The following is a 9,941-nucleotide window of genomic DNA, read 5'->3' as shown; positions in this document are numbered from 1 at the left end:
AATTACTGAGCCTCTGAGCCTGGGGTTTCTTCATATTCATGAAAACAATTCCCCCACTCTAGGGTTTTGGTAGAAACTAACTGAGGTAATGAGTTTCTGACTCAGCTCACACCCCACCCTATGCACTCACCCCCAGGGAGCAATTTTCTGTCCAATTGTTCTGTCATCTCAACTGTCTCCTAGGAGTACCAATGAGCTTGTATTTCCAAGTTTCATCCCCATGGAGAGAATGTTCTTCAATGCCCAATGTGTCATCCTGGCAGCCTACCGATTTTATTGGTTCACTGCTTAGGGCAGATAACACCCAACTAAAAGACATCCTACCGTTAGCTCATCAAGGCCACTGAGCTCATTCCGGGAGAACACAAAACAGCAAAAAGCCCTCACCTTACCTCCATGTGCCTCCTGTGTCACGGGACCGTCATCTGTGTCAGCTTGAGGATGCTCTTAAAACACTTCCTCAGAGCTGCAGCCTGCCTTTCTGTGGCAGGCCCCAGTCTCTCCCAACTCTACTTCATGGTACTGGGCCAAACTCACCCCAGGTAAGATGAAAATGAAGGAGGAAAAACTAGGTAGAAATTATGGTTCATAACATTTATTAATCCGATGTTTTTCAAACTTTGTTATCCATTTGGATCAATAGCAGTTTTTCTATGAGACAGAGTCAAATGTAGCCAAGATGGCTTTAAACTCATGATCCTTATGCATCAGCCTCTCACACTGTGAGATTACAAGTGTGTGCTACCATACAGTTTTTCTGGTAGAGCTGCTTTGCCTTTTTGTGTTGGGGATGGGACCTAAGACCTTGCCATGCTGAGCTATACCCTCAGCAGCCTCACCTGGAAAAAAAATGTAAATTCCTTTATGATAGCTACAATTAAGTTGAAATTTAAGACCAGGCACAGTCTCAAGCTTAAGACCCCGTGTGTGAGGCTCTCTTGTTTGTGGGCCTAGATGAGCATGGTTTGAATAAAGTGTGAACTCAAGGTGACGAACCACAGGTATTCCAGGGTGGTGGCACACAGCCAGGCCAGTGATGGCGGAGGACATTGGTCTGCTCCCAATTAACCCTTAGAACGGGAATATAAGGTTCTTCAAGAGCACAGATATGTCTCAACATGATATATGTTTCTGACAGGAATAGCAGGAACACATGACAGCCACCCCTGGGTGACATCACAGTCTAGACACAGAGCTCGAGCATCCTGAGCTGTTTACTCTCTTTTCCCCACCCTCCAACTAAGTATTAGCCCCTCGCTCAGGCCATGTCTGTAAGAGCATTTTACTAATGACCCACATAAAGTCAGCTCTGTCTGATATACTAGTGGTCTAGGTCCACACCTGCTATGATTTTGCTGTCTTCCAAACAGTGAAGTCATAGCAGCTTGGACACAGGAGGTGACATCTAAGTGAGCACTCCTTTCCTTGATCTGGGAAGAGAAGGAGGGTCCTTGAAGCCCTGGTCACTCCTGCACCAGGAAGTTGATGAGAGCAGTTCTCGGGGAGAGGAAGGCCTTCTTGATGCTTCTCCCCTGCAGCAGCCTGATGCCCAGCTCACTCTGGAGAACAAGTTCATGGACTTTGTCCTGGTCCTGGGCAACTTGTTGGGGCACAGAGATCTTGCCATAGGCCTTGTTGTTGATCTGAGGAGAAAAAGAACAGAGAGGGTGAGGAGAGTCCACAGGGAGGCAGGCTCTGAGGTACTCAGACTCCTGAGCTAAATATTCTCTCTAAACGTGGGCTTCCTTTGGTCCAGGTTTACACAGATACAATGGAGCCAGGTTTGCTGGACAGCTTCAGGAGAATTGCTGTTTCTCAGCCTCCAGTGCGAAGAAAATGAACAATTCATATTCATTTTGTTTACTCTTTTCCTTTTTTTGTGCTTTTCTCTCTCTCTGGATTTAAGCTCCATGAAGATAGGAACACTGTTGTCCCACTGGATTTTTGTTTTTGTTGAGACAAAGTCTTATCATGTGGCCCTGGCTAGCATCAACCTTACAGTGGTCCTCCTGCCTCAGACTCTCAAGTGCTGAGATTACAGAGCAAACCACTGTGCTTTGCTTCATCTGTGTCCCTAGAACCTGCACTATGGCTGGCCTAGAGTCAGGACTGGACATGGTACAGTAGATCACTTCTTTGAGCTTGTTTTCTTAACTAAGAATGGTGTAGCCTCCTGTAAATAAGACAAGGAAATCGCATTTGGCTATAAATGACCTAGTTCCACTCTACCCGCTATCCAGGAGATCAGGTAAAAAAAAAAAAAAACCTATCCTGGTCTCTTCACCTTCTGTCACATAAGCTGCTGACAGGTAGTCCCTAGAAATGTGTCTCCTATTAAACAAATGGAATCTGCATAGAAGGGAACCTTCAGGAATCTAGTTTTTGCATAAAAAGTTTAAGGGGAAAACAAACATCTCTTCTTCCTGGGCCTGGTGGTACAGGTCTGTAATTCCAGATAGCTGGGGGCTGAGGGAAGAAGGTCAAAGTTCAGGGCCAGCCTGGGTTACAGCTCACTCTCAAGGTCAGTTGGGCAATTTACTGAGACCCTGTCTTAAAGTAAATAAGAAGAGGGCTGGGAATGCAACTTAGCAGGACACTACTTGCCTAGAACGCACTGGGCTCTAGGTTCAACCCCAGAACATAAAAACAAAATAAATAATAATAAAAAAATTGAACCTTGAACCGGGCATGGTGGTGCACACCTTTAATCCTACCACTCAGGAGACAGAGGCAGGAAGATCTCTAAGAATTTGAGGCCAGCCTGATCTACAGAGCAAATTCTAGGACAGCCAGGGCACAGAGAAACCTTGTCTCAAAAGACAAAAAAACAAAAAATGAACCTTGAACTTCCCGCCTACATTATTACTCTTATATATTGAAAATGGTACAGTTAACCAAAACAAACAAAGAAAGAAAGAAATAGGGAAAAGAGTTATATATAGTTTTACTAAAATGTTTGACAGAGACATTAAATTTATTTTTACTTTTTTACATATTAGTTATTTATCATTTATACAGTATTGTGCCTACATGCCAGAAGAGGATACCAGATCTCATTATAGATGGTTGTGAGCCACCATGTGGTTGCTGGGAATTGAAATCAGGACCTTTGGAAGAGCAGCCAGTGCTCTTACCCTTTGAGCCGTCTCTCCAGCCCCCAACATTAAATTTTTTAAAAACTTTTATTTCACGTGAGTGGGTCATTTGCTTCATGTATATCTATGTACCACAAGCATGCTTGGTGCCCGTGGAGGTAGAAGAGAGCATCAGAGCCCCTGGAATATCGTTACTGATGGTTGTGAGCCACCATATGGTGCTGGGCACCAAACGCAGGTCGTCTGGACACACATCCAGCGGTCTCAGCCACCCAACCATTCCTCCAGCCCCAAAGAGGCATTCTTTACTGTCTTCTATGTGTCTGCCCCCTAAAGCTACCCAGGTGCTCCTACATGCAGATGAAGACACTGGAGCCATTAAGGCAGATCCAACTGGCATCTCCCCTTTGCTGTCCTTCCAGGCCCTGGGAGTTAGAGCTTACATGCTTCTTGAATACAGTGAAGGTACAGAGAAGGGAGTGCAGGCTTCTGTGTTGTGGGCGTGGTCAAGAGAAAGGGCTGGCTGGGGTCACTGGTAGGAGAGTGATAGTCTGTATAGCACAGTCTGGCCCCATGGCCATGAGTGACACTCACCAGAACAACCATCTGCACCGTATCGGGCTCCTGGAGGGACTCTGAGTGTGCAGTGGGCCAGGCCTGAAGCATCACACCAGCATCCCAGGCATAATGGTCACAGAGCTTGCTTGGCACCAGCGCCAAGCCTGCAAAACCAAGGCACAGAAGGTCAGATCACTCTGAACACACAGAGGGACTCATGAACAGGGTGCAAGGCTCTGCCCTTGGCATAGAGCCTTTGAGGAGGCTAGCGATGCCATGGATGACGTTTCCCATGCAGTTGTGTGGACTGGTCACTCTGAGCAGTGCTAGTGCTTTCTACTTTGTTGGTGTCTATCTTGGGTTCCTGTGCCAACATCAGAGATTATGATAACTTTTAAAACTTTTTCCTATTTGACACTCTTTTGACTGGATGGCTGATCAATGGGTAGAAATGAAGTCTGCTTAGGGCCTGAGGATCAAGTGGTGTACTGGTGCACAAAGAAGAGCTGACCTCTTCCCACAGCTGTAACCCCAGGTTTCAGGCAGCCTTTCTGTGAACAGCATCCGGAGATGTGAGAATGGATGGACATGGTACTCTGAAATGATGGAAAGGCAACACTGCCAATGCTGCCAACGCTGGGGTTACCCCTTTGTTGGAGAAGGAATGCCTACCTGAGGCCTGGCCCCAAGTACAGACGGTCTTCACAGCTTCTCCCACCATGAGTATCTGTGGTCTGAAAATCTTGTCCCCAGCCCTTTTTCACATAGAGTACACTAGAGAGGAGGGTGCTCTCAGCTCCCCTGGGAGCTTGACACTGTCATCCTCCCTCTCATGAACAGACCCTTGGCTTAGGGCGGGCCACAAGAAAGGGGTAAGGCATAAACCCTATATAGTCTTCCGTCCTAGAGTGCTGGGTCTTCTCTTTCCTTTTAGGGCTGGGAATGGAACCCAGTGCCTCAAGCGTGTAAGTATATGCTTCACCACTAGGCTGTACCTCAAGATCCCCTTTTTCTTTTAAAAACAATGTTTTATAGGTTCTCCACAGGGAAGTTATTGCTTTTATACATACATGTATATTATAGCTGTGCTGGTGATGAGCTCAGGGCTTCTCATGTACTAAGCAAGTGCTCTACCACTGAGCTACACTCACAACTCTTATGTAATTTGAAAAGGTATTCAAGTATAGAGTTTTTCCATACTGTGGAATCTGTTCAATAATTTTCTTCTGGTTTCACTGAAAGGTTTCATTTTTTTTCCCTAGTTAATTTTCAAGTTTAGTAGTAATTTATTTTGTTTATAAGAAAATTATCTTCAAAAACACAAAGTAAACTTTCCAAACCCAGTTTGTTGCATAAATCTTCCTTTCCCCATTGATTTGTGGGTTTTCCTTCAAAATATTATTATACTAGGATAGGTTTTGGGCTATTGACATTCCAAGATTGGGTATGCAAGGAGGTAGAACCTTGGGCCAGAATGTGAACCAACACAACTGTTTCCTTTACTTAGTAAAAACATGCAAGGGTACAGCTCATGAGAAAGGTTTCTTAGCACGAACACTGTCTTGCAGCTGACAACATTACAAGCACACATGAAAAGGCACAAGTAGGCATGCGTGTGCGTCCACATACAGGACCAGCCTTTCTGAGCCATGTGTTAGCAATTTCTGGTCCATGCCCACCACAAGCTCCCCTCCCTCTCTGACTGAGACTAACAGCCCTTAGGTAAGCCGGAATGTTGTGGATATAAACATAGTTTGGTTTTAATCCCAGGTGTGGGATGTGGGACTGATTCAGATGGTCCATAGCAGCAAACTATTGGCCTCATGCAGGCTCTGAGAGAAGCTCTTTGCCAGCTGCAGATGGTTTAAATCTGAGGACGCTGGTGAGAAAATAAATGCCAGAGCCCAGAGTGTGTGGAGGAGAGAAAGAACAAAGGCTGCACCTGCTTCCCCCCTGCAGCTCCTGTTGCTGTTGTGAGACAAGAAGTTGGAGATCTCCTGAAAAGAGGATTGGACTGGCTCCAAAGAACCCAATGACCCTAACCAGCAGGAAGCAGCTAAGAGAAATGTGGCCCCTCTCCCACTAACCCTTTGTCTCTCCTACCTAGTATTGGAGTGTTGGGATTGGGGTAGAGTAGGGAGAAAGAGATATAAAAATGTAAATAAAGGAGTTTTAAAAACTTATACCAACACCTGGGTTGTGGACAGGCCATTGAGCAGTGCCAATCATTTTATTCTATTGGCCTCTGCCTTGGCTCCTGTGCTGGTGTCATAGTCATTCACTGTAGCTTTTTAAGTTTTCTACCTGATATCCAGGTGACCCCATATAGCCAGTTACTGGGAAGGAAGTGAAAGCTCCTTAGGGAATGAGTATAAGACCTGAACTCCTCCTGGCCCAGCTGGTCCTGGCCTCAGCTATTGTATTTCTCAATGAGCTTAATGGCCTTTTGGCAAATGCAGAAAATTCTCTGGCTTTTTCCTTCCCTAAAAGTGAGATGGAGGTCACAGAAAACAGACAATCATGTCTTTATTTGTTGAGCTGGTAGTGGTTTGTCCTGTGACCCAGATGTGTTGGGAAGGCTTCCAAAACTTCTGTATAGAAGTCATACGGATGCCTAAGACATGAAAGGACCTTGGATGAAAATGTTCTGAACAGAAGCTGCTATAAATTCCACTGAAAAAAAACAAGGAAGCCCAGATTTCCTGCAGGAATCAGGATGCTTATTTATAGGTATGGGTCTAGCCAGGCTCTCCCTGGATGGTGGGTGTGGCTTTGCTGCAAGGGTGGAGCTTAGTGCCCTGCGCATGTGCAAGTTCTTGTCACTTTGCTCTTTTAAGTGAAAATAACCAACATGTTCATGGCAAATGCAAAGACAGAGCCAAGGCGATAGGTCAGATGGGGTTAGTCTGAATGCAGGAGATAAGTGACAAAGTTCTGGCATTCAGGGCAAACTGCACCCCTTTCATACCCACCTCCGGTGAGCCGACCCTCCTGCAGAAGCTAAAAGACAAGCCTCCCTACTCCCACGCTGGGCCAGGCTGCCGTGGTGGCCCACAGTGAATTCTGGGGTTGGAAGTGGTGGTCACAGTTTCTGAGGATGGCAGTCCTCTTCTGGTGGCATTTTGGGTCTGTGTCTGCCCTCATCTCCCCATCCTTGTTTGTGTTAGCTGATCCCACTGAGTAGGGCTGGGTCTGTGCTGACACTGCTTATAGCAGCTCTGACAATTCCAAGAAAATGAACAGGAAGCAAGGCCATTTCACACTGACCTTTCCCAGAGAAATAAATTTGCTCAAATGCTTTTGAAAGAACAACATCCACATTGCATGAATATACGGTCAGAAGCTGGAGTGTGGCACAGTGGCAGAGCATGGGCTTCCCATGCACAAAGCTGGACTCAATTTCTAACACCAGAAACTAACAACAAACACACAAAAAACAAACAAAACCCGTCAGTGTAGCCAGCATTAGGTACTTTGTAGGTTCTTCTTTCTTCCACTTTTCTCCACCCCTTTTCTTCCACCCTTTCAACCCGCTAACTAGATAAGAGAGAAAAAAGGATAAAGAGGAAAAAAAAAGTCCCTGAATAAAGTCAGGGGTCAGAAAGGAAGCAATGTTATCGTTAGACCACTTCCTGCCGATTAGGGGTGTTGGGCTCCTTGGGGAAAGTTTGATCTTTGCCGTCAGGATATCTACTTTCTTCTTCTTAACAAATCGTGATCAACAGCAAGCAAACAGCACGCAACCAGCAACTGCCACCACCACCTCTCAGGGCCCTAGAATTTGTATACCCTTGAAAAAGTCTCCAGAATTCCAAAATTCACACAATTGCAGAAACTATCTGCAGCTCAAAAAATCATGCCCCTGCTAGAGCATGAGGGAAATCATAGTCAGCTGCTGTGAAGCAGCCCTATATCCCCATACCTGGGATTAAAATATATTTTTATAATATTTTTGTGGTTTTAAAGAAATCAAAATTCCAGAATTCTCATTACACACCAGAGGACCTGGTGGGATGGAGATCCGGTGTTTGCATGGCATTTGGAAGTAGCTTTGGATACCAAAACAGATAAAATCTGAGTTCAGCTCATGAGTTCAAAATGAAGACAGGTTAGGTAAAAGCGCCGGTCCAGCAAGGTTGTTTGTTGATCTGAGTTTGGATGCCAGAAACCATGTAAAAGTTGGACATAGCAGGCTGAGCATCTGTGGTCCAGGAGTGCTGCTATGTGGGCGACAGAAATAGCTCTAGAAGCTCTTGGGCCAGCTAGCCTGGCTTATACATCGTTAATACGCTGCCTCAAAATAAGGTAGAAAGGTGAGAACTGACACCCTAAGGTTGTCCTCTGACCTCTACACACATGCACAGCACATACACGCCTGCACCCACACCCACAGCAGAGCATGCATGCACCTACACACATACTCACTGCAGTGAGCAGCTGATCCCTTCAGGTAGGAAGAGCACTCTGACAGACGTTTGTTGCTGAGCTACAAATAATCAAGGAGAGGCTTGGGCAAATGTTATTTAGTAACTAGTTAGACAAGGACCCTCCTACATACCTGCCCAGAGTTCTGAGGTTATATGAGGGGCCAGGGGGGCGGCCATCACCAGCAGGGCACAGAGAGCATCCTCAAACTCCCGGCTGTGAAGAACTACTCTCTGAGGAGCTTGCTAAGGAAGAGGAAGAAACATTTAAGACAAAATAAGCAGAGGTAAGACAGGCCACAGATGAAGCAGAGTCCAGAAGCTCAGTAGGTGGAGAAATACTCTTCATGACCTCTTTGCTCAGGTCAGAAGATTTCCCTCACAGAGCCACATACATACTCAATGCTCACAACTGCCCTTCAAGGGCAGGATCTGCACCTCATCTGACAGGTAAAGAAGCTAAGCCTCAACAAGGGAGGAAAATCTGCTCTGGGCACAAGGTCACACTTGCAAGCTCTCTGCAGAGAATGTTTCCTAAGGTTTTCCACTGTGCAATCCCAGGGTGGGTCCTCTCTATCCACCAATTATTGACAAATTCTTCCCTTGTCAAGAAAAACTGGAGTCACATGCAGCCAAAAGATGATAGCTTGTTGTCAGTGGGAATAACTCTGCTCTGTCTCGGTGAAGTGAATACAAACACTATCCACCAAGGAAGCATCCTGATAGGTTCAGGAGATAAAGGTTAGAACGGAGAGGCCTATGCCTGGCCCTGGCTTTACCACGACTCAGTCAGGCGTGATGCTAACCTTCAGGCCTCCATGTCCTCTTACAAGAGACTGGAGATAAAAACAGAGGCTTGAAGCTAGGAGGATGACCATAAGTCGAAGGTCAGCCTGGGCTGCACAGTAAGACCCTGTCTCAGAAAAAGCAAATGACTTTGCTCAGATAACCTTTAAAGCCTTCAAGTAGTGCGACAGGGTTGTGACCATGGAGGAAATATTCCCAACACTTTCACCCTCTCTCCTCAGCTGCTGAGAGGCCCAGCTACTTACCAAGAGGGTGTTGCTAAGTCTTATCAGCTTGGTGACCACAGAGTGCAGGGCAAAGTCTTCTGTGAAATGTCTAGTCACCTGTTGGTAAAAATTGATATTTTTTTTACTCATTTTCTTCAAAAATTCCCTTTAGCTTTCTAGAAGAAAAGGGAATGACAATAAACAAACAAAAAGCCAAAACAAAAAACAAAGTTAACAGACTATAACAAAAGATACTTATAAATATATTTACTCCGTTGAATAATGACTAGATTTCATGAACACAGGGCTTTTAAATTTAAAGTCAGTGCTGATTCCATTATTTAAGACTGCTTCTCTTTCCATATCACTGAGACAGTGTTGTTTTCCATAACAGACGCTTAATAAAACAATGCTAGTAGGGCATGGTGGTGCACATCTTTAATCCTAGCACTTGGGAGGCGGAAGCAGGAGGATCTCTGTGGGTTCTAGGCTAGCCTGGTCTACAAAGCAAGTCTAGGACAGTCAGAGCTTCACAGAAAAACCCTGTCTCAAAAAAACAAACCAAACCAACCCCCCCCAAAAAAAACCCCCAAAACACAACAACAAAAACAAAAAGACAGAGAAAGAAAAACAAACAAACAAACAATGCTATATGCTTGAGTAGGAGGCAGGAGCTGCTGATAAGAACATAAAAACAATAGTGGATAAAGACATGAGAGACATGTGATGCCAACGAGTAAAAGAACTCAGTTTGCATGATTGAGTCCTGGGCTTAATCCCCATCACTACAGTAGAAGTAAGAAAGAAGGAAGGAAGGAAGGAAGGAAGGAAGGAAGGAAGGAAGGAAGGAA

General features: G+C 45.3%; 1 protein-coding gene across 2 annotated transcripts in view; it reads right to left on the bottom strand.

The window, feature by feature from the left end:
* Positions 1-579: 579 nt before the first annotated feature.
* Lars2 (leucyl-tRNA synthetase 2, mitochondrial) overlaps positions 580-9,941 on the bottom strand; it is a 105,642-nt gene continuing 96,280 nt past the window's right edge. For both annotated transcript variants that reach the window (XM_055601744.1, XM_055601745.1), the window contains 4 exons: positions 9,130-9,207; positions 8,212-8,323; positions 3,690-3,817; positions 580-1,643 (listed from right to left, as the gene is read on the bottom strand). In XM_055601744.1, coding sequence (XP_055457719.1) covers positions 1,464-1,643; positions 3,690-3,817; positions 8,212-8,323; positions 9,130-9,207 — 498 coding nt within the window. In that variant the 3' untranslated portion in view covers positions 580-1,463. The remainder of the gene's footprint in view (positions 1,644-3,689; positions 3,818-8,211; positions 8,324-9,129; positions 9,208-9,941) is intronic.

This window comes from Psammomys obesus, unplaced genomic scaffold (genome assembly GCF_907164565.1).
Source record: "Psammomys obesus unplaced genomic scaffold, mPsaObe1.curated_primary_1811, whole genome shotgun sequence".
Lineage (NCBI taxonomy): Eukaryota > Metazoa > Chordata > Mammalia > Rodentia > Muridae > Psammomys > Psammomys obesus.
The sequence above is the reverse complement of the archived record's forward strand: the minus strand, read 5'-3'. Positions and strand labels throughout refer to the sequence as shown.